Source organism: Podarcis tiliguerta (assembly GCF_965153285.1).
Source record: "Podarcis tiliguerta genome assembly, chromosome: 2".
In the NCBI taxonomy this organism is placed as follows: domain Eukaryota; kingdom Metazoa; phylum Chordata; class Lepidosauria; order Squamata; family Lacertidae; genus Podarcis; species Podarcis tiliguerta.
Window position 1 is genome coordinate 101075261 of NC_139535.1, and position 26387 is coordinate 101101647.

The 26387-nt window shown below is 45.0% G+C and overlaps 1 protein-coding gene across 5 annotated transcripts in view; it reads right to left on the reverse strand.

Moving 5' to 3' along the window:
• Positions 1 to 26387, reverse strand: part of DGKA (diacylglycerol kinase alpha) — a 75957-nt gene that overhangs the window by 24175 nt on the left and 25395 nt on the right. For 3 of the 5 annotated variants that reach the window (XM_083427452.1, XM_083427453.1, XM_083427455.1), the window contains one exon: positions 11712 to 11800. The exons of 1 other annotated variant lie outside the window; for it this stretch is intronic. In XM_083427452.1, coding sequence (XP_083283578.1) covers positions 11712 to 11800 — 89 coding nt within the window. Of the gene's footprint in view, positions 1 to 11711; positions 11801 to 18647; positions 18762 to 26387 lie in introns of all 5 variants that reach the window. One more of the 5 variants, XM_083427454.1, reaches the window with a different exon arrangement.

A 26387-nucleotide genomic window follows, 5' to 3' on the forward strand; every position in this document is an offset into this window, starting at 1 on the left:
CACCCTGCAGGCAGGAACCTCCCATGAGAATCATTAATTCATGCTCAGGCAGATCCCTCTGCCTTACTTTGCAATGCTCAAGAGCACTCCACTCTCTCTGCTGGGCATGGAGAGAAAAGCCCTGTACTCAGACCCATTAGTGCTAATAGGGCTAATTGCAATTACCACTGTTAAGGGATTAAGGACAGGAAGGGCCCACTCTGACTCTTAAGAGCCATTTTTTAAGGCCCTCGCAAATCCCCACTTTCCCTCCTCTCCACCCTTCCCTCTTTGGCTGCATTTCTCAGACACAGTTTTTCCAGATCTTTCTCTGATCCCCAGGTTTGCTCCTTCACTGCCTCAAACCCCTTCTCTCCTGATGCTAGTTTTCATGATATTCATCAGCAGCACAGGGAGAACAGGACAGGGCCCTGGAACAGACCCTCCAAGTGTCCCTATTCTCCACTATGTCCAGTTGTGACCGACTCTGGGGTTGCAGCGCTCACCTTGCTTTATTGGCCGAGGGAGCTGGCGTACAGCTTCTGGGTCATGTGGCCAGCATGACTAAGCCGCTTCTGGCGAACCAGAGCCAGCGCACGGAAACGTTGTTTACCTTCCCGCCGGAGCGGTACCTATTTATCTACTTGCACTTTGAGGTGCTTTTGTACTGCTAGGTTGGCAGGAGCAGGGACCGAGCAACGGGAGCTCACTCCGTCGCGGGGATTCGAACCGCCAACCTTCTGACTGGCAAGTCCTAGGCTCTGTGGTTTAACCCACAGCACCACCCGCGTCCCTCCACTTTTCTTAGGACATCCCTATTTTCATTGGAGAAATGATGGAGGATATGGGGGTATGGTATGCGACTCCCGAGAAATTTGAGGGTATGCTGGAATCACAGGTGAAGAGGGTGGGATGGAGAAAGTCATTGCTAGCACTTGCAGTTTCTCCCACATACTCAACTTATTTAAAGACACAAGAACTCCTTCTCATTCTGTGCCTGCCAGCCCTAGCACTGCCAGTGTGGTGTAATTTTTAGAGTGTTGGACTATGACCTGGGAGACCAGGGTTCGGATCCCCACTCAGCCATGAAGCTCTCTAGGTGACCTGGGTCCAATCACCATCTCTCAGCTTAACCTACCACACAGGGGTGCTGTGAGGATGAAATGGGGAGGAGGAGAGCCATGAGCTCCTTGGGAGAAAAGGTGGTCTATATAGGCAATAAACACACAGAAACAGCCCTTCACAGTCTCTTGCACTTCCCAAATAATGTGGGGCACTGAGGGCAGCTTTTTGAAAGCTGAACTTGTCTTGTAGGAAAGAGCACTGAAAGGCATGGAGTATTTGTGTAAAAAAAAGGTTTAGACAGACAGATTCAGCAGCCAGCTCAGAAGAGACCAAATCAGGGCGAAATCTGTGCAGGCCCAAGAAACTGAGAGTGACTTGCGTTGATTTTCCCACCCCACACCTTCTTTCATAGGAGCCAACTCCTAGGGTCCATAGGGGCTTCGGCCCTTGCAATAAAATGTTTGAGGGGGCTGGAGGCCCGCCTCCAAAGTTGATGGGCACTCCCATTCAGATGGTGTGCGTGCACCGTGTCAATCAGTTATGCCGGGTGGGGCTCACCTGGGCCCCCAAAATGTTTTATTCCAGTTGGCCCCCCTGCCTCCTTTGCAGGGATAGTTTTTAGGAAATGATACACTTATCACTTGGAGAACAGAAACATACTGTCATCATGCCTTGCTTCAGTAAATGACCGCTAAAGCCATGTGAACAGATAGTCCTTTCTGCAGGACAGGGAGATGGCAGATGAACTTTTCCCAGCTAAAGCACTGGGCAAAAAGTAGGCAGAGCAACAAATATAGATGTCTACCTTTGTACTGGAGGTTAGTTTCTCCACACTCACCTCTCTATCCCCCATCCGGGTAAGCAAAAGGCATTATCAGAGAGAAAGGACACATTCTGGTCAGCTGGAAGCACTTAGGATATGTGCAGCTCGCCAGAGAGGGGTGTGGCCTGGGGATAATTCTGAGGGCCAGATAGAAAGTCCTGGAGGGAAGCATTGGGTCCTAGGTTCCTCATCCTTGCTACATGAGGGCACCAGGAGCAATTTCCCCCATTACTTGTGCCATGGCACTGCCAACTTTGAGATGGGTGGGCCAAAAATCTCAGTCCAAAGGAAGCAACTAGCTCCCTCTAGTGCCAAAGAATACAGGTAGAAGGTGATGCGACTTGACAAGACACGGGTCTAAGAAAAATGAACTTTCTAACATCCTCACCTTTCCCCTTATAGGGGAACTGTATATGGCGGATATGCAGCTCAAATTTCTCATGTCAAATGCCAGTAACGGGGATCACGGTCTCAAAGGTGCCCCTGCTAGTGGAATTCTCTTTGGGGCTCCCCAGAGTAAAATACTCTGTGAGAAGGGACTGTGAGGGAGACTAGGAGGGTCCCGGGTCCTCAGGAAAAATGGCGATCTAACCTCCTTCCCGTGGCAAAGGTAGTCCTATCTTGGAATCAGGCAGATGCCAAACTGCCATTGAGCCCTAAAGGGGCAGGCTCAGTTGACCGCCAAATGCCAAAGTGCCCATCTGAGGAACAAAGGCTTTTTGAGAGTAAATAAATACCGGTGAGTAAGCCACTCCTCAAGAGTAGACCAAACCTGCAAGCAATGTGAAGGTTCGAGTTTAAAAGCCTTCTGTTCAGGCACAACATCTTTGCCCCAGTAACATATGGTTGCACGAACAACATCTCTGTACCAGAATGGAGGAAGCTTGGGTTTTCATCCGCTCTGGAGGGTGGGACCCGAACCAATGCTTTTGAAAGGAGATCAGGAAAAACTTTCTGGCAGACTCCCATGAGAGGTGGCGGACTCTCCTTCCTTTTAAAAAAGAGGTTAGATCTGTCACATATGATCTAGCTGAGATTCCTGCATTGCAGGAGGTTGAACCAGATGACCCTCAGGGTCTCTTCCAATTCTACGATTCTAGGATTCCCTGACTTTTGCCGCCCTGCCACCTAGTTTAGTCACTGGACCTTTCCTCTAATGTTGCCCCTCTGTTGAGACTCTGGACTGCCCCAGCCATTTAGACTGCTGTGAGACACCGACTCTGGGACTGCCCTTGTTCAGCCACAGCTGCCCTGCCTTGTGCAGGGCGGAAGGCCTTGAAAGACAGTTCTGCTTTAAAAAGTGCTCTGGGTTTTTTATGAGTCTGGGATGGCTGTGTGTGTTTTTTGCCACAGCCTAGGTAGTTTATCCTGGAGGCACTTGCAACAGCAACACCGACATATACCAAGAGTTACTGTAACAGCTCTGGGCACACTTTGAAAGACTGATTTACACTAGGAGGAGAGGGGGATGAGGAAAGATGACTTGGGGAGACAGGCCCACAAGCTCCCTTTTCCCGCTCAGCCTATTGCTTCTTCCCAGCTCTTAACTGTTCCTGTGTGTCCTACAGCTTTCTGCCAATTCTCTCCCGTCTCTGACAAAAAAGGAAATAAAGCAGAACATAAAACGGAAAAATTCAAACCATAAAATTATACAACTGTGTACGTAAGGTCTGCCAGCTAAATAAAGCATGTGAATATAGGCATGGCTTTGCCATTCAAATACTGAGGATTTGTGGTTGCAGAATTAATGGATGGTTTAGTCAGGAATTTCGTATTTTCTGAGGAGAGCGAGGACGGGGCCGGTACACTACTAGACAGCATAAAGCTGGCCACAGCCAGTGCTTGTGGGAGACACAAGAGGTTGGGCTGCTCTGAGTACACGTCCCCTCCTCACGAGGTGACACTCTGGCCTTCCCTACTGCAACCTGCTTGTCAGGACCTAAATAAAACAATAAATTTCACGTGGGCTATGACAAAAAGGAAACGTTTCCGCGGCAACCACAACAACATCTGCCAAGGTTATTGTAGCCGCTGAATAACAGTTTGGCTGCTGGAAAGTAACATGGTTCCCGCTGCTAAAACAATACTGCCATACACAGGATGCCCCAAGTGCATTCTGGGAGGAGAGTTAGTCAGCTGGAGCCTCAGCCAGAATTTCATACTTTTTAAGGTCAGGAGGATCCACCGAGATAATAAGCTTGGAAATCTGTCTCTTTAAGGAAGGCCCCAGAATCTCCTTCAGTCTCCGCAAGTGCTAAGCTATGAAGCCACTCCAACAGCCAATAAATAATCCCATGAACACTCCATGCTCCCAGTGCGATGCTCTCTTCCGTGCGGCCAGCAAATCAGCCCAGCCCAGGAATGAATGATTATTTCATGCATGCACAGAGATGAGCTAGGAAGAAGGCGCAGGAGTTCTGGAGCTGCAGCGGGTGAAGGAAAAAGCACCTAGCCTTGAGAACTGGCAGTGCTGTAAGCAGAGTTTGAAAGGACCTCCTCTGAAGCTATGATTGTATGACTGTAGGGATTGACTAGGATTATATAGGGGAAAGCAGTCTGCCAAGCATCCTGGAGCCAACTTGTTCAGAATTTTCTATATGTCCGCAACAACACTTTTGAGTGTTGTCCGGTAGCCACTAGGCAGCCAGTGCAGTTCCTTCAGCACAAGTGAAGTATGTACATACCTGGGTGCCCCATTTAGCACTACAGCTGCTGGATCCTGCACTTAGCTGCAGTTTCTGTGCTGGCTGCTAGGACAGCCACAGATATAGCACATTACAGAAACCTAGGCGTGCGGATACCAACGCATGACCAGCAGTGGCCAAGCTACCTTATCCAGGAAAGAGCAAGCTGTAATACCAACCAAAGCTGGTCATAGGTGCTCTTTGCCACAGAGGTCACTTGGAGTTTTTAGTGACAGAGATGGTTCCAGGAGCACTCCCCAAATGCACAACTGATCCATCAAAGGGAGTGCAACTTCATCCAGAACAGCCAAACAACCCAATATGGCTTGTGAAGCTGTACCCAGCAAAGCAGTGAAGGATCCTTTCCCTCTCTGGCACGTCTTTTAGTGAAGCAAGTTCAAATTATAGATTTGCTTTTCCAGTTCTATCGTAGTCAACAGGCCTCTCCCTTACTATGCATTTTTTTTCTTAAGAGTTTGTGTGTGTGTGTGTGTGTTTGTGTGAAGTCTGAATTTCGAAAATGAACACTCAGCATTTGCTACTTTTTAATTTTAAGTAAGTAAGTAATTTATCTGTCAAGGCTGTAAATCATAACTTGCTACTTGGAATAATGACAAACTCAATATACTTTTTTTTCCTGCTGCTGTTAGGTCTTTCTCTCCCTCCTTTTTCCTGTGGAGGCAGTTTTAGTTCCAGCTGCTCACTCCTGTAAATTAAAAGATAAATTTATCCTCACTGTACTACCACATAGTTTTTAACCCCCTTTTCCATTTTGCAATTAAACTGCCCTTCTCCATTATGAAACTTAACTGGACAGCAGATCAAAGCCTAAAGATGTATTTGGCACCTTTCAGGTGATCATGGCAGTAGGTGGATGCTGGTTCAAGCTGCTTCAGCTGAAGTTACACTGCTGTTTTTAAAACCCTTCCAACTTCCTCTGCTTCCTACATCCAGCTTTGGCTAGCAAGGGTGCTCCCTGAAGCAAGGTGTTTTAAAACTACAAGGCCCACTAGCTTATCTGATATTAAGCACAGAAATCTGGCATCTTCTCAATAGATATGCAAGTCCACATTAGAGAAAAATGGGTGGGGGGGATTACTTTGGGTTCAAAAGCTTTCAACTTATAAGCAACTATAGCTTATGCAATAAAAGATAATCAAGCATTATTGTGGTTCCTGAGTTCTCATTCATACCAAGGAGTTTTCATAAGACATGCCCCTAGTTGATTATATTTCCATCATATATTGCTACTTTCCCCTTCATTCTATGGAATCAACTCAGCAGCAACCACGTTAGTGCATTCCATCTCTCAGAGACATGGATATCATTGTTCAGATGGACTCAACCCCCAAATGCAATTTACACGGAGTGCATAATGGTCAGTAATTTTAAAATGACTCAAATTAAGTATCCTGGATTTTGCAATATGGATCTGTGAAATCAGATTCCCAGCTACTTAAGTCCTAGATCTCAGCTCCCTTAATGGCCACACTAAACAGCATAGGGGGTTGGAGCAGATGTGTAAGAGAGAACATGGACCAATGGTTTGAAAAAAGAAGTACAGAGGGGGGTGGAAGGTCCTACAAATAAGGATATTGGTTTTTATAATGCTATGAACATTTGAGCCTGTAGGTATAATCCTACCAACTCAAATATCCGGTGCTCTAGGTCTGCCTGCTCTTGCTATTCCTCCACTATTTCAGAATGGGAGGCAATGATGAGTGGACACATTGAAATGATTCACTAGGCAAGGACACCCACCCACACCCAACTCAACTGTGCAAGACTTGAAAAAACCTTGCCCGACACCGTGGCTTTGCCAATAGCCGGAGAGACATGTGCTGACAAGTGCAACAGAGACAAAAAGAGACTTATTCTGCTGCACAGCCCTAAATGCTGAAAAGAGGCTGTTCCTCAGACAAAGTGAAACAGAGCAGCAAGAAAGATGGAGCAGTGTTTCCCAAAATTTCTTCCTTGATGGACCACTTGACAATTGCTAAGAGCCCTAAAGGGCCACTTAACGATTTCACTACCTATTGTAGCAATTGTAATGTGCTGTGCTAGATGCTGTGCTAGATTCCATCTCAAACTGTAATACAATCCCATAGAAGGAAAAAAAGGTGAAAATGAAATGAAAAATACCTATGGCTATTTCATGGAATACATGTATCACTTCCCATCTTCAGCCAAAAATCAACATACCACCTGAATGAAGCTCACAGACAACTAGTGATTCATGGACCACAGTTTGGAAACCCCTGAGATGTGGGGAAGAAGCAAGACTTTCCTTTAGCACTACCAACCGATGCAGAAACCAGAGCAAAGAAAAGTGGTCCCAAAGAGCCTTGCTGCGCAGGACCAGCATCTGATCAAATGTGCACAGAGGTCTGAGCAGCAGGGTTGAGGAGGAGAACTGACTCATCTCTGGAGCCAGCCCAGGAGCTTGGAGTTACCAAATCCAGCTAACTAGATCAACATCCTGTGCTAATTTTAGCTTTATGGCAGATGCCCTTGGCTCCAGGGGCCAGGCGTACACAATGCAAACCAGATGCTGGAGGGAGAGGAGCCAGAGATCACCGTCCCAGCTCTCCCCCACCAATGACCTCAAATTGCTGGGGAGGGAACCCCTGGATATACCTAGTTTCCAGCTCTGGGCAATCTCAACTAGAAAGTCATAGCATGCTGTCTGTTCAAAGGGCAATGGACGTTAACTGATGATGATGGTAGCTAAGAGAGGTGAGATGACTCTTTCCGGGGAATATGCCTCACACAGCACCAAATGGAGGCAGTCGTACCACAGCCCTGCCAAGACACAGTGAGCCATGGACCACCAACACAACCTTGTCTGCCAAAAATAAGACCAAGAATGCACTACTAGTCTGTCTGTAAGCTGGGTGGAGTTGGGAACTATGTTTAAAATTATATGGCTGAAGGGAGTGACAACAGCATACTTTTTACATCTCTAGAGCCTAGAGCAAAAGAAAACACTTCTCTGACTCAAGACCACCGCATATGCAATATACATATTAGGTACTTTATGGAACAGGGGCATCTAGAACACACTGGAAACATTATCATATATGGCACAAACAACCAGCACCTGTAATAAACTACAGTTCCCAAATCCCCATTGAAATCTGGTTAAATAATATTTGGGACGTGGCTATTGGAATGCTTTACTCGGCATAGGAGGGTAATTAAAGGCACTGAAAGGACAGACACTTTTGGTGAGATTTGGCTTCCTTTCTTTTCCTTTATAAATGAGACAAAAGATACCTTTATTATAGCCCCAACACAAGAAACGCTATGGAGAGGATACTTGATAATGCATAAATAAACATACAGTTGTACCTTGGATCTCAAACAACTTGCAAGACAAACGTTTTGGGTCCCAAACGCCGCAAACCCAGAAGTGATTGTTCTGATTTGCAAACGTTCTTTGGAACCCGAACGTCCGTCGTGACTTCCATGGCTTCCGATTGGCTGTAATCGTGAAGCCACGCCTTGGTTTCCGAACTGTTTTGGAAGTCAAACAGACTTCCGGAACGGATTCTGTTTGACTTCCAAGGTACCACTGTATTCCTTGTGTACTGCATATGAAACTTAATAAGAATGTACCTACCACTGGACAAGTTACTGTACTTACATGTTGTTCTTACATTAACATGAAAAACAATTAAAATTAGGGGGGGGGGGGATTACAGTTCCCAGGATTCCATGACTGTTTAAAGTGGTATGAGTACTGCTTTAAATGTATAAAGCAGCTAGGGCTTGGGGTTCTCCTAGGCTCTTATATAACACTTTTTTCCATCCGCAGCTAAGGGCTCATCCACACTTAGCTTTTGCCCTGTACTTTCTAGGCACACATCCATGCTTTTAAGCACCATGCCCCATCACTTTCCCCAAGAAAACCCACTCCTTAATGCAGAATCAGAACTAATTGCAAATCAAGTTTTCTGCAGATGCCATTTACTCTGATTCAGAGGTAAAGAGCAAGTTTTTGCAGGGAGAGCTTTAAAGCGCAAACCTAGAAATGTGGCACCAAAGTCTGATTGAGCTCTAAGTGATGCTTACTTCAAGTAGTGGCAACCTAGCCAATTCTTTTTAAAATTCTTTTTAAAGCATGAATAAAGCACTCAAGTGAATGTCTTCATGAGGACGAAGCATAACACAAAAAGCAACGCAAATGATTCATGCTGGATGGGTTGTGTTCAGCCTAGTGCTATGGCAAAGGTTGCATCAGTGGAAAGGTTTTCCTTGTGCAAGGGAACCTCCTCCTTCCTTCAGCACTACCCAAAATCTGGTCTGGGTGTTCCCCCATCCCTCCAGAGCAGATTTGGGGATTGTGCAGGGTGGAAGCAGGAGTGAACAGGTGAAAATTCGCATTGTGCTAGCGGGAATCCTTGCACTGGCTTCCACTGGTACAACAGGCTAGTAGAGCCCAATGCCTCCAGAGGAGTCTTTAAATGCTGACAACCTCCCCCTTAATCTTGGCACCCACCCTGGCCACCTCCAGTAGAATTAATCTGAGCTTTGGGAAGTGCATAGAGATGAAAGAGGAAGTGGGAAAGAGAGTCAGTCTTCTAACTTCCTCCTTCGGTTCCATGTGCTTTTCAAAGGAGAAAAAGGTAGCCAGCTTCACCACCTTAGGAGGCTTTATGGGCAGCAGGAGAAGACCTTAAGAGCACCAGCGGCATCTGTGTGTGTGTGTGTGTGTGTGTGTGTGTGTGTGTAATATTTTTCACTTGACCCAAAGGCCCACATGTAGCTTAAACTAAGATTTCAGGAAACCTTTAAGAAGAGAGAGTAAAAATTGCATTCCCTGCTCATGAACTTGGTTCCTGAAGCTCCACCACCCACCACAATGTGAAAGTCTCCTGGTCCTTCAAACCAACCAACCAACCAAAAAACCTTCACATTTTCTTCCTTGGCGGCTTGTATGCCTGGAGCTGCTTCCTAGAACACTCTTCCTACTTTACTTGACACCCCTCCTCAAAACCCAGCCTAGTAAGCCTTTGGCACAGCCTCCTGGACCCCATGCTCTAGAGCATGGGTGTGGAACATTTGCCCCTCATGATGTATTTTTAACTACAGCTCCCATCATCACTGACCATTGGCCATGCTGGTTAGGGCTGATGGGATCTGGAGTCCAGCAACACCTGGAAGGCCGCACAGCCCACCTACAGCAAGGGTGTAACTCATATACATATATTTCTTTATTATGTTCCCCTGCCTCCACTTCCACTCTTGCTTACCTTTAGGTCAAATTTTAGACTATAAGTTCCTTAGGGACAGAAACTCTTGTCAATTTGTGCAGCACCAAGCACACTAATAATTAAATACTAATAATTAATTACTTGCTTTTTTTTCTTCAATAGACAACAACCACAAATGGCACCAAACTTACTCAAAAACAGAAAAAGGACCACAGACAACCTAAACACCTGAAACGGAAAATCTGCATATGAACACATCCTTCCTTCAATTTCTAGACACACAACAGAGATGCAATTACCGTATTTTTCGCTCCATAACATGCACCCGACCATAACACGCACGTAGTTTTTAGAGCAGGAAAATAAGTAGGCATGCCACCCATAGGCATTCCCTCCATAACACGCACAGACATTTCCCCTTACTTTCTAGGAGGAAAAAAGTGAGAGTTATGGTGCCAAAAATACGGTAAATACTGAGATGGGAACACAACAAATATAAAAGGCCATTTAAGTGCACACACCCTTTGAAGTCGGAAGCAATCAGCAAAGTAGTAAAATAAAAGGACCGTGAGGAAGCTAGGATTTCCCATTTCTGCTCATGATGGGTTACTCTCTAGCTACAACCATCTCCAAGAAACATATTTGGCCACAGTGTCTTGCTATCTGGTTTCAAGCCCAGCCTTCCCAGGCTGCTGAATGGGATACCAACAGACTTTGTCGCTGTAACTAAACCGTGAGGTGAGTGTTTTGCTTTCCCTCTCTATCCCAGCCCCATAAACACCTAGGAAAACAAGGAAAAGTGTGCTTATTTGCTCAGACTTGAGGCCTCACATTTCTAAAGATTTATAAGGCAGCTTTTTCTTCTTCTTCTTTTGCCTAGATTCCCCTCTAAGCATCTGGAGGGTATGCTGAGTTTAACCCTTATTTAGTATTTAGAAGGAAAGAAGAGACTTAACCCATTGTGGTGGTGTTCTGAGCATTACAATCTAGGAGAAATGTACACTGGGCGGGCTCTAAGTCATATTTTTTTAAGCAATCTTATTTTCTGAGATCCTAGCCAAGCAACCTGTCCTATTGTGCCTGATCCTGGGTTTGTTGAATTGTAAGTAGGAATCCCATAGCTGTCCCCACCAGCTATTATCCCCATCCATCTCAGTAATTAAGCCTTGTGTCTTCTGCTATGAAACGCTGCAGCTTCGCCACATAGACTCACTGGAATCTTCGCTCCCTGTCAATGTCTGTCAATTGGCCCTTTCGGGCTCCTTTCATCTTCCCTCAACATTGCTCATATGGGTATGCATTCATGTTCATGATACCATTAGTGTTAAAACTCTTGTACATGTGAACAGTGTTCAATATTAGCCAGGCACCAAGCACATTTTGCACCTGGCTATCAACCACTTGCGACCAAGTGAAGATGCCTGGGTGTTAGGCTAGTGACTGACATCTCCACCATCTGGAGGTGCATGCCTGGGGATCATTGGATCTGGACTAATTTCACACACTAATACTGCATGCTGTAGAATTCTACCGGTTATATTTTATCTGCACAATTGGAATGGATTTGCAGGAACCAAAATGTTTTTTTTGTGCAGCCTGAGAAGGAGCAGTCCCCATTAAGAAAAAGAGGTCGGAAGAGGCCTATATATATGTGGACTGCCCCTGGATCAAGTGACTTTTCTTCTTTTAAGTTCTTAAAGTTCTTAACCTAGCTCAAGGTTGTCATCTGAACTAGCCAGGTGTTTAACTGAGAATCAATCAGTCAGCCCAACACTTGAAAAATAAAGACTTTAAAGCCATCTTACCCAAAAATGGCAGCTAGACATTCCGTTCTGGCGATTGTAACCTTGATTTAAGGAGTCATCTGGCGCCTAGCTTATATATATGAGTTTCTAACACTACATGTGAATCAAGTTAACAGTGGGAAGAAAAAGTCCTTCTAACCTGCTTCTGAAAAATGGAATCCCCAGGCACCTAGGATCTTTCGGTGTGGCTCCTCGTGGAAAAAGGCAGGTGAGCCTTCTGGGTCCAACCTGTTGGTGTGAAAGTGAGAGGTAGGAAGGTAATCAAAAGCACAATCCTAGCCATGTCTACTCAGAAGTCCTATTGAATTCTTACAAACATGCTGAAGTTTAGTAGACTGAACTCTAAACTATGCCACTAGCATAAGCTCAGTCTTCACCAGCCATGTTTTGGGGTACCATCAGTACAGCCATGCTGCCTGGGGCCAATGAGAATTGTAGTCCAACACATCTGGAGGGCCCCATATTGGAGAAGGCTGGTTCTATAGTAAGTTAGTGTGATTTTCCTTTTGTGTCTACTTTCAACGCCCCCCAAACGGAAAACATTAGGTTGCAACTCTCTGTGCTCTTCCATTGGTGAGAGGTGCGATTTAGTGTTCAGATGTCGGGATCCTCAGCCTGAGGGGCTGTTCCTGCTCCCCGCTTGCACCATTTGCAAGAGTTCTTTCACCCACTCCTTCCTCTCCATCACCTAGAAACCAGATTTCTTGCAGAACAAGCACCTAGGGCTTGCACCGATCTGCCACTTTGCGGATTCAAGGGGACTTCAATGTTTTTCCGCCTTCAAGGATCCCATGAACCTAGATTAAACCAGAATCACACCTAATAACTCTGAAGATGTTATATTTCCATCTGTGGCTTATGCAGCTGCTGCATCTGACAGGAGGTACAATAAACCACCTGTTCGGGGTAAGACCCAGTTGCCTGCAGTTCAGTCAACGGAAGCAAGTCTCTCTCTCACACTTTATTTATCTTGCAACTGCATCTTTTTCTTTGATCCTTTCATCGCACGCTGCTCACCCCCCACCCCCGTGTTTCTGCAAGTTGAATTACGTGGGCTGCCCCCTGAGGATGCATCGCTAGTGTTTGTTTGCCACGCTCAGACTTACTTTTGTAATTGGAAACCGTTGCAAGCATTATTAGAAAAGCGTAACTGCGAGAGCGGGAAGGAATCAAGAGAGCAACTATAGCAGTGGAAAGAAGTGTGTGAAATGATTATTCCAATACAAGACCTTCCTGGCTTATCCAGGGGTGCTGCTGAGCCAGGGTCAGATTTAGGTTTGATGAGGCCCAAAGCTACTGAAGGTAATGGGGCCCTTTATATGTCCAGCTGTCCTTTGTCAACAACAAATTGTCGCTGTTTTTTGTGTTGAATATATGTTATATGGTAATTTATGGATCTAATACAGGGGTCAGCAAACTTTGTCAGCAGGGGGCTAGTTCACTGTCCCTCAGACCTTGTGCGGGCCGGACTGTTTTTTTTTTTGGGGGGGGGGGAATGAACGAATTCCTATGCCCCACAAATAACCCAGAGATGCATTTTAAATAAAAGCACACATTCTGTTGTTGTTTAGTCATTTAGTCGTGTCCTACTCTTCGTGACCCCATGGACCAGAGCACGCCAGGCACTCCTGTCTTCCACTGCCTCCCGCAGTTTGGTCAAACTCATGCTGGTAGCTTCGAGAACATGGTCCAACCATCTCATCCTCTGTCGTCCCCTTCTCCTTGTGCCCTCCATCTTTGTAAATCCATTCAAGAACCTTGAACCCGGCTTGGTAGCACATAAGCAGCCACTGCATTTATTTGAACAATACTTAAATTGTCAAATGTTAACCAAATGTGGGTAGAGTAGGGGAACAAGGTAGCTTCGAGAACACACATTCTACTCATTCTACTCATGTTCTACTCATGTAAAAAATGCTGATTCCCAGGCCGTCCGCGGGCCAGATTTAGAAAGCGATTGGGCTGGATCTGGCCCCTGGGCCTTAGTTTGCCTACCCATGACCTAATAGGTATCTAAAGCCATTTGGCACTGTTGCTGCATGCTTTATTTTATTTGTTTTTTATCTTATATTTTGGAAATGTACATCCAGTGGTTTTTTTCCTTTAATTTTTTTGGGGGCCCCCAAGAGAGTGGGGCCCTAAGCTATAGCTTGTTTAGCTTATACATAAATCCAGCACTGTGCTGAGCTGACAGGGAAGTACTTGGCAGGTCCCTGCCAGGTCCCTGCTCTGCAGAATGGGGATGTGGGGGGACAAATGAGGAAGGCTGGCTTACCACATTTGAAAGTGAAGTAATAAACGCTACCTTCTGAAAAGGCTGTGTAAAAGACCATTAAGTCTAGAATTACCTAACTGTAGAAAAAATGAAAATGCTATTCCATGAACGCTGGTCTAGCTGTATTTCATATATACCACCAGGGAGAATGTTAACTGCAGTCCAGCCTTTCACACGGAACATTATAGAGGAATTTCCTGCAGTAAATTGTATACCATATCCAATGCTTTATTTTTTTGTAGGGGGGAAAAAAGGTGCCAGTATTCACAATAAAGTTGTTACAGAAAATGTCATACTTTGAACATTCAGAGGGGAGGTGCCAGAACTGCATACTTCTGAGTACTCCCAGAAAATAGCACTGACAATTTCGAATATAGCATGAACCTATGCGTAACTTGTTTATTTCACAATCAGCACTTTATTTCTGTTCTTCTACATCAGCGGTCAGCAAACATTTTCAGCAGGCGGCCGGTCGACTGTCCCTCAGACCTTGTGGGGGGGCCAGACTATATTGTGTGTGTGGGGGGGAGGAATGAATGAATTCCTATCCCCTACAAATAACCCGGAGATGCATTTTAAATAAAAGGACACATTCTACTCATGTAAAAACATGCTGATTCCTGGACCGTCCACAGGCTGGATTTAGAAAGCTGAAACTGCAGCTAAAATCTTAAGTTCATTTTTCACATGGTCTAGTATCCTTCCCCTGCCCACCCCCCTAATATTCTTAAGAGGGTCTCTTCTCCAGTCTTCAGAGAGTAGCTGGAAGTGGGAAGGCAGAAAAAGGTCCTCTTTTCCTTCCACTCTGCAGTATTAATCTGAAATCTTAGGCACAGTGCTGCACACCAAGCTCAGAAGCTGCTCACACAAATGAAATTCCCTGTGGCAAAATGCACCTAGAACAATGGGAGTTTGGAACACTGCTTATGATTTCTGAAACCCATAACAAAAAAGGAACTTTATGAACATTAGATAATTTGTTGGATGTAGCATTCAAGCAGATGGTGCAGAGTTTCACAGTGGACGGAGAGTTCTGAGGTACCCCAGGGGCCTGTTTAGGTTTGGATCCGCCATCTCTTTCCTCCTTCTGGCTGGAAGATGGAGCTTATTGAGAAAAACGGGTTTATGAGGGCAGGATGTGGTGGCAATGTGGCAAAGCCAAACAGGCTGTTATGTTACAGATCCAGCCCCCGGGCCTTAGTTTGCCTACCCATGTTCTACATGATTGGACTAATGATATATATAATTGATATCGATATGAATTGTATGGCTGAGCTGTGTTGTATTACTGTATTTTGTACTGTTAATGTTACTATAAAAACTAGTGAAAAAAATCTATTTTAGAAAGCAAATAATTACCTAACTGCACTACTGGGCTGATCTGTTTGTTTCAGAGTGTTTCAAGGTGTTGGTACTGATCTTTAAAGCCCTAAATTACTTCAGATCTGCCTAGTTACAGGAGCATGTTTACTCTCATACAAACAGCGATGTGGGTTTTCTGGAAAGTTCTGAATTGGATTATCTCCCCCAGAAAACAGACACCACTATTTGTAATTTGATTAGAAAATGTTCAGTTTGCACAGAGTAATTTTCTGATACCCTAGAGAATTATCTTATTTAGCATGACATTTTACTTGTCTGCTATATCTTTTGAAAAGTTGTCTCTTTGTCCATTCTCTATTAATTTGAACACTACTTGATATATCATAACAAAATTTTGCATGATGGTTCCTGAGATCAACGAACAGGTTTTTTGTCTATGTTTGGATACAACTGAACACCATTTTTACTCAAGATGGCAAACTGATCCTTTCAAAACTGCATTGATTTTGACTGCTGATTTTTCTTTTGTTCATTTCTTAGAACATTCCATCAAAGCTGGGTGCTTTTCATTAGTATTCAACAAACAAAGCTGAAATCTTTGAAAACTGCCAGGCTTGCCTAAAATTGCGTTGGCATCCTTTTGCTGTAACAGTGAACTTACGAAACTGAGAATTTTCCACAAGTGAATAAAGCACCGACAAATTTTCCGTTAAATGTTCTGTGAATTTTTTCCCGTCGTGCATCTTTGCAGAGAAACCTCCTCACACTGTTAGATAATGCCAGTTCCAGGTGTGTGGGTAGGAAGAGGCGGAGCTAGCTGCTATGGCACCCAGAGGGCGGGGCTAGCTGCCTGCGGGGGCGGGGCTAGCATTCTAGAAGGGCGCCACTCACAGCGAGCATCCCAAGGGGTCAGCGTGGCGATGTTACCCCCCCTCAGGAATGACACCCGGGGCAAGCCGCACCCACCGCATCCCCCTTCCTCCGCCAGTGTGGGTAGGGGAACTTGTGTAGGATGCTCTCAATCAGCTCCCTCCCCAATTGTATCTATCATGTCTCCTCCACCACTGTTGCTGCCCATTTGCTTCCCTTTCTCTCTGGCCCCAGCCCAAGCCACCTTCCAGAGGGAGAACCAAACCAAAGCCCATACAGGTTACTGTTCATTCTCCTTTCTTAGAGAGGGCAGGTGAAGAGGCTGCAACACAGAAAGGGAGGAGGTGGAGGCCCACAAGGCTCTAGGAATTGGCAGTAAGCCTCCTACTAAGGTGTGGGCTTTGGCAAGTGCCCAAAGATACTGACTGCCAACAATAGCCCTGCACTTAGATCACCTAGGGAAGCCCAGCTCTGCGTGCCAACACTGTTGATGATTAGGCTGGCAGTTCCAACCAACAGGACTTTGCCTGCTGTTGATGTCACAATGCAGAACTCTGTCCCTCAGGGTGCCTGCGAAGCAAAATCTTTTACTGCTTTCCAAAGAACAGCAAAAGCCTTTTCTTTTTCAGAAGGCACTTAGGATGCTGATGCAATGTACTTTTAAATGCACTGCTCTTAATTTTATTTCGAGATCATTTTTGTGATTGAAATTTGTTAATTGGTTTTGACCCCCCACTCAAGGATTTATGGCTTTCTTTAAAAGAGAAAGGTGGGCAAGAATATACTTAATAAATTATTCACTCAGCTCCCAAATAATAGTGCCAAATCCAATATGCAGTACTTCTGCCCACGCACATTTTTAACAACACCCTCATGTGTCATTTCAAAACAATTTGATGCATGGTTACACGGCACCACCATGTACCTACTTCCAGGGAATATGAGAAGACGTGCATTAAGAAGCGATAAGAAACAAATAAAACAACTAGCATGGCAGGGGCAATGCTAAGCATTCATCTCCTTTGTTCTTAGAGTAAAATAACTGGCTTGTGACTCCACAGTTAGTTTGAGCATCGATGCTCAGCCAGCCCCCTTGATTTCAACTATAATGTGCAATGCTTACATTACAGATAAGTGTGACTGTGGATTATCTTGCATGACATCATTTGTGGGCCTTAGGTCTACATTTGATGTGTAGAACCAAAATTGTTAAGTGTGCGTGTTTACAACTGACTGACCTAATAACAGTCGCTCCTCTCCTGTCCAATCATGACAGGCAGGTGAGAAGCAAGGAATGGGCACAGGAGATATCTGTAAAGCAGAGTTAAATAACCTTTTTCAGTTCAGGGGCCACTTTCACAGGGCCACATACCAGTGATGCAAAGGGCCAGAGACAAATGTGGGTGGGTTAAAGTGGGTGGAGCAAATAATCTCAATTTCATCATCGTACAGCAGGCTAGTTTCTACACTGACACTATCCTCCCTCTAGGCCATAGGTAGTTAAACTAAGGCCCGGCGTCTGGATCTGGCCCAATCGCCTTCTAAATCTGGCCCGTGCACAGTCCGGGAATCAGTGTATTTTTACATGAGTAGAATGTGTCCTTTTATTTTAAATGCATCTCTGGGTTATTTGTTGGGCCTGCCTGGTGATTTTACATGAGTAGAATGTTATTTAAAATGCATCTCTGGGTTATTTGTGGGGCCTTATTTGTGGGGCCTGCCTGGTGTTTTTACATGAGCAGAATGTGTGCTTTTATTTAAAATGCATCTCTGGGTTATTTGTGGGGCCTTATTTGTGGGGCCTGCCTGGTGTTTTTACATGAGTAGAATGAGTGCTTTTATTTAAAATGCATCTCTGAGTTATTTGTGGGGCATAGGAATTCATTCATTCCCCCCCCCCAATATAGTTCAGCCCCCCCACAAGGTCTGAAGGCCCACTGCTGAAAAAGTTTGCTGACCCCTGCTCTAGGCAAGCAGGGGGCATTATTCAAGGACACATTCCATGCAAACAACAATATTTGGGACGTGTAGCAGGGCCTGTGAGAGGGTGTGGTCTGTAGCAGGTATGAGGTTTCCTGCCCCTGCTGTAAAGAAAAGAGACAAGGAAGGCTCTCTTAGATTTTGCTTCTGGCTTTGAAGTGGCAAGAAAGGTGAAATATGAATGTAGGATTATTTGTTCCCATTACCGTTGCCTTGTTTTCCACTGAATCATGCTCCCTGCTAGCTCTTTCAAGGCAGCACAGTTACTGTCCTCACCATTGCAGACCAGAAACTTTCCCTCCCAAACCTGTTTATAATCAAGTGGGATCCTTTCGTGTGCCTTCACTCTCACAGAGACACATGACAGGCCCTGTGGTTGGCAATCCAAGCACGTAGAAAAGGAAGAAAATTTAGGAAGAAAAGGAGCTCTTTTCACTGCCTTCCCTTTGTCAGGCTGCCACCCAGCATCCGCTCAGTCCTGAGTTAGCAGCACAAGCCATTCCTTAAAGGGGTATGGTGGTGTGTTGTGAGCAGCAACATGCGCCTGAAATGGCTATCTAATCCTCTGAGTTTGAAAACTCCCCCAACGGGTCAAGAAACGTGGGTTAAAATCAGATTGATGCTTACCTATTTTGCATCTGTGAAGCCCTTCATCGCCTGTTCTGTTGTTCACTTTTTTTGCCTAACCCCCACATTGCGGCCTTAGCACTGCCAGTGAAGTTGCAATAAAATAAATAGAACCTGGAGACAGACAATTTTTTTAAAAGAGACTTGTGAGTGGTCTAAGGGAGGCACTGCTTCCCAAAGAATGCACACATTCCTCTTGCTCCTTTGTCATCTCTGGGCAAACAGATTTTTTTTTAAAAAAAAGCAGTATGATAACCTGCTTATTGTCAGCAGCAGTGAATAGCGGGATGTGCGCATACACTACTATCAGCAGCCCCTTTCGGGAAAACACAGATCAATCTCAAGCTTAATGTTGCAGAGGCTGTGCTAAACTGACCCCACATCTTTTTCTGCTCAACCACCTCCTTTCCTTCTCCCACAGCTGTTTGTTACTAGCACAGCGCCTCTTTCCTCACCATACCACACACTCAGGGCAGCCCCGCTGCAATTTGAAACAAGGAAACAACACCAGGTGCCCCTTCCTGTACAGGCCTGCATATGGCTGTGTGGCTAGACAGACAAATGGGACACACAGCTAAATGTCGCAATGCACCCCCATAAGAGACAGCCTGAAAGAGAAGTCTAGTAGCACTGTTCAGGCCTCGGTGAGGTGGGGTGGTGGGCAAAGGGAGTAGGAGAGGATTCTGGTTTAGGGCTGCTGCCAACTTCAAATCTGAGCATTTCATGGCTATATCCTGCTTAACAGAACATTCATCCCTATTGGTTTGCATGAAGTTTGACAACATGGGCTCTTCAATGAGCATTCATTCTGACTAGTTTACTGGGAGGTTAGACAATGTTGCATGAAGCAAGTGGGATCTCTGTCCCTTTCCCTATCACAAGAAGTCCAGTTTTCGGATGGGGGGGGGGGGAGTGAGACTGTTGTGCAACCTGAATGTTGGTTTATGACTGAATCCCACCAAGAAATAGCAATAGTCTGGAAGTGCCCATTGTGGTGAATGGAATGGGCGATGAGTTTTGGTGGTTGGTTCAGGAGTGTGAATAGCAAAATATGTCCTTTCCCCTCACCTCCTTTTCATCCAAATATAGTGCAAGGAGGGGAGGGTTGCTGTTGTTGCTTTTAAATCCTCCTGGATCCCATCCAGTAGTCCATTTTACTGCTTCCACCCAACCTCCACTCTGCCTCAATATTCCAAATATCCTGGAAGCTCACAAGTCCTGTACAGATTTACATCCTTCTGTGTATCTATGTACTTTTGATTTTGGGTGGCCCTGTTTCACTTCCAAACCAGAGGCACTCAGCTGGCCAAGTTCACTATTTGTTTAGTTAGAACAACACAGCTGCCATAGGCAGGTGGAGGAAAGAAAGGTCCAAGTGGTGATGTTTGCCACTGGCTTGTTCATCAGGGACAACAAGTGCTACATGGGAGCAGGAGGACAGCAAGGGGCAAACTGCACTTCTCCCCTAACATTTCTACAAGGAAATAGTGTTTGAAGAGAAATCTGTGGAGGACTATTTTCAGAGGAGAATTCTCAAAGCCCACATAGTGATTTATCCCCTCCCCCCTGAACTTTGGAAAGGGAAAAGCATCACTGCAGCCTCTGGTGTGTTGTTCCACCCCCCATCTAAGAGGTGTCCAGGTTACTGCCTTGCTCGTCTCCAGTTGTTCTTGTTGCTTGTCCCACCTGTGGATTTTCAGCCAGTTTTGCATTCCCTGAAAGAAGGTCATGCAGCAGCCGTCTCCACCATTTCGCTCCCTCTCCCTGCCTCTTACATACACTCAAAAGCCAGGTGTCGCACAATGGGGAATATTGATATTAAATAAAGCAGGATGAATCTGCACAAACTACTCTGAGATCACTTCCAGATGACTTGTTTATTTAAGATTCGTTCTGATTTGTTTGCACACTTTCCAAAGCATTTTTCCATCACTTCCTTTCCCTCAAAAACTCCAGTCTCCTTGGGAAATGGGTTTGCTGTGCAAGACTTCACAGCCAACAATAATCGTGCATCCTCAATTTGTCGGGATGTGGCTGAATCCTACCCAAAACCAGGGATTGTATCTGGGCTGGGAGCAGTCAGATCCCAGGGCTGACAGGTTGCAAACATCAGCCAGGCAATGATGGCTTCCATTAGAAACCTCACTTCAGCTACATGGCATCCGTTACCCAGGGTGTAAGCATGCCTCAAGGATCAACCGTAATTCAAAAGCAAACACACCTCTTTCCTGTGCACAGTGCCTGTGTGGACTTTGCACAATTTCAAAGGCAGAGCAGACGTTTGCTCACATATTGAGAAAACGGTGACTGCTGACAACACCTAAGACAGTATACTGATAGGGTATAAAAGCAGGCCTTCAGGCTAGATGTGCCTATGAGAAACAGTCACTCCTAGGGCAATGACGTAGGGTGATTCTGCTCCAAAACTGGGTCACTCGTTTTCAGAAAATAGAAGTCTGCATATTTCTATGTATTTTCTTAGTTCTACATAACTTTATCAGCTTTCATGAGTCAGGCTGTTAAAAAACATGGAATTTGAAAGCACCAAATGGCCATTTCTGCTACAAGAGGCTCTGGCAGCTCCTCTGGGGTGGAATTTTATAGCAAGGTTTTAGCAAGGCAAGGCATATAAATTAGGAATGGAGAGAAGGGACAATCAGGCATACATTTCAAAGCTTTCCTCCATCATGAAGGCTTTTCAAAAGAAATGGCATATAGTTAGCATTTCATTACATTAGCCTACATGCTAAAATGCTCAAGATGCCACACAGGAGCAATCCATAATCTAAATCAAATGTTAGGGTGGTTTTCTTTAAATCACCCTTTATCACTACCCACTACCTCCTTTCATTGCAAATACATAGGGTGAAAAATCCCTTAGCACAATAGATAGCAGATTCTATACTAATGTGGTGAGATCTAGGGCATGAAAAATGCTTACCCCCCCCCCCATATGCCTGAGGATCATTGCCACCTATGGATTAGTGCCAGGTTTATTTTTCCTAGTTAATTTCTGAACAGGAAGTACGTTTATTTTCCTAAATTAAAAATAACTCCATTGGGAGGTTATAAAGTCCTGTGATATTTGCCCAACAACGGGCCCCTGATCTCTTGAGTAAATGTGTACTTTGGCATATGCAGATTTGTGTGCACTGTAACTAGGCTCTTGAACAAAAGGAATATACAGACACTCTCAGCACTATGGGGCTGCACTAGGCAAGGTGCTGAGAAAGATACAATTAACTCACCCATGGTTTTTCATTAAAAAAAAAAAAAAAGTTCCAGCAGTCATGTGCATCCCCACCTGCAAATTGGATTGGAAAAGCAGCTAGAATGCAGAACTGTTAAATCATTTCACCATGCTGTTTGCTCAATATATTGATCCCCTGAAACTACGACGAGGGCAAGCATGCAGGTATCTTGATAATGTTTCTATATTTTCCCTTGCATGACAAATAAATCCTGGAGGGCAATTTCAAATCAGGAAAATCTAGGGAGGGGAGAACTTTAAACACCCCTAACTCCAACACCACTTCCCTTTCCTATTGAGCTAGCAACCTGCCAGAGTTGATCTATGCACAGTTCTCCCAGCATCTTTGTCACACAGTTCTCCCAGCATCTTTGTCAAGTGGGGGAAGACAGTTGCCCAGGTACACCAACACATTGCTCCCACCTGTAATGGCTCGGGCCATTTTCCTGGAAGAGCCAATTGTCTTATCAAAATAGAAGATGAACTGCTTCACCCTAAACCAATCAGGGAGGTTTATCTGAACCACAGAGATGACAAGTAAGATATAGGAAGTCCTTGAAGTCTGGGGCAAGAATGAGTTATGTAGAATGGCACTTGAGCATCTTCCAGGTTCTAGTCAGACTCTCAAGAATCTCAGATTTTTAAACTATGTTGTTGCAGTGACTGCTGTTCACAGTATATTGGCATAATATTCTTATTCTATTTGCTATATTTTTTTTGTAATACTGCTTATACACAGTAAAAAGAAGTTCATTAAGTTTCTAATATAATGATTTCCAACCTCAAATACATAACAAAAACTCCAGCAACTAATTCCAACTGTTTACATTTTAGAATTAATGGCTTCTACAAATATTGCAACTTATGTGCACAGGGCCCACCAGCTGTAATTTGGCATGACGGTCTTCAAACTTTTCAAACCCAAGAGCTTAGTCTATATATACATTTGGAAACTCACTTTTTAATTTTTTTTAAATTTTACCATATAGCTGTATGGTAATGGTGGTGCTGCTATTGCGATCCACTTTGGGTGACTTTGCAGTTGTGAGTTCTGAGCCGCTAGTTGAAGACAGGGCTGTCCCAAGGCATTTTGACACCTGAGGCAAGCCACAAAATGGCACACACCCCTCCCTAAGGGAAGAAGGGGTGAGTGAAGATCTACACCAGGAACTACCTGGGAATAAAGATCTACACTGGGAACAAAGTGGGGAATCCAATCAACCTTACCTGACAACTGAATTGGAAATCAATGAAGGGGAAAGTGAAACTGCTCTGAATCACACCAGGTGGGTGCAGACTCCAGCAGCCCCCAGAAGGCAGCCACTGCCATTTCTTCCCCAGGGCTGGGAGGAGACAGTGCCTCCTATTCCCCAAGAGGCTCCTGTACAGGCAACATTGAGGGGGGGGGCTGCTAAGGAGGGACAGATCCAACATCCAAGGAGCATGCTGCAACTGTCACTGACACTGCAGTAGTAGGAGAAGTGGGCAGTGCATTGCTTGGAGGCTGGATCTGCTACCCCTGTGGATCCTGCTGCCTGAGGCTGTTGCCTCACCAGGGTGGGCCGGCCCTGGTTGAAGATCAGCAGCTTAGCACACATATGCCCAACGCACACAGACAGGGGTTCTCACCTTTAAATAAGGAAGGCAAGTAACAGGACAGGCTCAGCAGTATACACTGTGCTCAAGTGTCACAATTGCAGAGTTCAAGAGCAGGACAAGAAGTTCAGAACTAGACAGAAGCAGCAAAAATATCCCAACAAGTTTTCCTGCTCTTCTTGCCAAGCATTTAAAGACGGGCAGCGGCACACTCACTCGCCTTACAGGAATGCAAAGATTGTGGGGGCAGGTGGGTCTGCTGCCATGTGCAAAGGCAGCACCTGGTTCTAGGTGATAAGGCTGCACCCTCCCGTTCAGCCACTGCCACATCCTGTTCAGGCTTCCTCCACAGCTGATCAAAGCCTTTCCCCACACACGCACTGAGGCTCTCTGCTCTGAAGGAAGATCAGAAGGGAGAGTTGGCATCTCGGCTCCCCCTTCCAAAGTGACTGATGTTGGGGGATGGGGGCGGGGAAGGGGAGAATCCTCCCTGCTCTAACCCAGGTTCCTACCATCCAGCCCCCTCCTCTTGTTTCTTCCTCCTCCTTCATGCATTAAAGCCTGCCAAGCCCAGCCTGATTCCAACAATGCTGCAAGGTTCATGTCATCAAGACTGAACTACTGTAAATGAGGCAATTGTTCCTTCTGCACTACAGCCCTTTGCTGCTGCTGAGACACTGCTTTACCATAAACAGCTGGGATTGGGATTAGAAATGGAAGTTCCATGCAACTGCAAAATCTAGCATAGTAATATTAAGCAATGCCCTTTCCCCATGGCTAAGATCCTCCTAGGGCAGTGGTTCCCAATTAGCTAATGACTGAGGACCCCCTATTTTTTAAAAAGCCAAGCCACAGACCCCCTACTTTTGAAAATTTTGATAACTCTATGGTAGTTACCTCCGCAAAGCAATTTTTTGAACAAGATGTGGGGTAGCCCCTAGTAAGGAAAGAAATTTAGGTATACTAAAAAACAAACTAGGGCTCAGCAATATCTGTTTTTTAACATTGTGGTAAATCAGCAGCTGAACATTACGATATTCCGATATATCATGATGTCTGAAATTGGAGATCATGTGTGGGGATGAGGGAAGGAGAAGCTGAGATCGGGAGGGTGGGGGAAGAAGAGGAAGCGGAGTCACCTCCACCACATGATTTGAGTGGGAGGGGATGGGGATGGGGAGGGCACATTAAGCCACCATCAGTGGGGCAGCCAGCGGTGGCAGCCAGCATGACGAAAGACTGCAGTGTTATCGGCTGCCTTGGTCTTCCTCTACATGAAGAAGGGAGCTCAGATCAGCAGCGTTATCGGTTGAGATAATCGTGAGATATCGGTGGTGCCTTGAAATTGGCTGCCCTGCTCTCATTTGCGTGAGGGGCAATATATTGCTGCATATTGCCAGGTCAAAATCGTTATCGTAGTGCGATTTCAAAACCAATTTTGGCCAATATATTGAAAAATTGCACAGGGCTAAAACAGGCCATAAAATTTGTGATACAGTGGTACCTCGGGTTACATACGCTTCAGGTTACAGACTCCACTAACCCAGAAATAGTACCTCGGGTTAAGAACTTTGCTTCAGGATGAGAACAGAAATCGTGCTCCGGCGGCGTAGCAGCAGTGGGAGGCCCCATTAGCTAAAGTGGTGCTTCAGGTTAAGAACTGTTTCAGGTTAAGAATGGACCTCCGGAACGAATTAAGTACTTAACCTGAGGTACCACTGTATTACCATGAAAAAATGACAAAAAATTAGTGGTGGGGGGAGGCAAAGGATTGGGCTGCAGACCCCCTGGGTGCGTTCTGTGGACCCCCAGGAGTCCCTGGACCCCTAATTGGAAACCACTGTCCTAAGATGTTTCCTCACAAATAAGCCACAATCATTAACATGTTCTCCCTTATAAGGTCAGCCAGTTTTATTGCTTCCTGACATGAAGAGGTGGGAAATCAATGATCAATAGCCTATTAAGTCTTCCTTTCTGTCTCTATTAAGCAGAACCTTAATTACTGATTGCCTCTCATTTTTTCTTATGAGAATGCTTACAAATAACTATGAAAAAAACAAAATAATGAGGAAATGCCAACAATTAAAGCCTCTCCACTCCCCTTTGGGAACAGAAACTGACACTGGAGCAATTAAGAGAGCTGAGGCTATTCAAGGGGCAATTTACCTGTGCTTCTCATGAACCTATAAAAAAGGCTGAACTTGGAAGGAGGAAATGTTAAATTTAAGGAAAATGAACTTTTAAAGCCTTAGTCACACTTTGCCCATCTACCATATAATGTAACTTCTCCAAGCTAAATTTTCTCACCTCTTTCAACTAATCCCCATAGGTTTCCAGTCCCGCAAAATCCAGATCCCCCTCTTGCAGACAAACTCTAGTTTGTCAATGTCCTTAAATGGGACAATGTCAACAGGACAGGACACAGAAAAACTAGCTTTCCCAGACCCGGGAAATTGTGGATGTGACAAGCTTAATATGAAAGAGCCAACTTGTAGGCCGCAATCCTATGAACACTTAACCTTGGAATACGTCCCACTGAACTCAGTAAGACAGGCTCTTCAAAAGACATGCATTGCACAGTTAACCACCAGATGTTAGTTCAATAAAAAAATATCACCTTTCTCACTTTGAGTACTTTGTATTTCCCGGAGCAACACTGCTGTAACATTCTATACCAAACTAGATATTATTCTTGGCATAACACTGATGTGTTAATAGCTGAAATATCAAGTACTTGGCTAGCACAAGAGAGGAATTTCTGAGCAGCACAAACAATAAAATAAGAGGATTTTTTTGTTGTCACTTTGAGTCATCACTTGCCCATCTTCCTCCTGTTCAACCTAACCTCAATAACTGGAAGATACCCAAGGAATTTCAGCTTTTTCTGATAATTA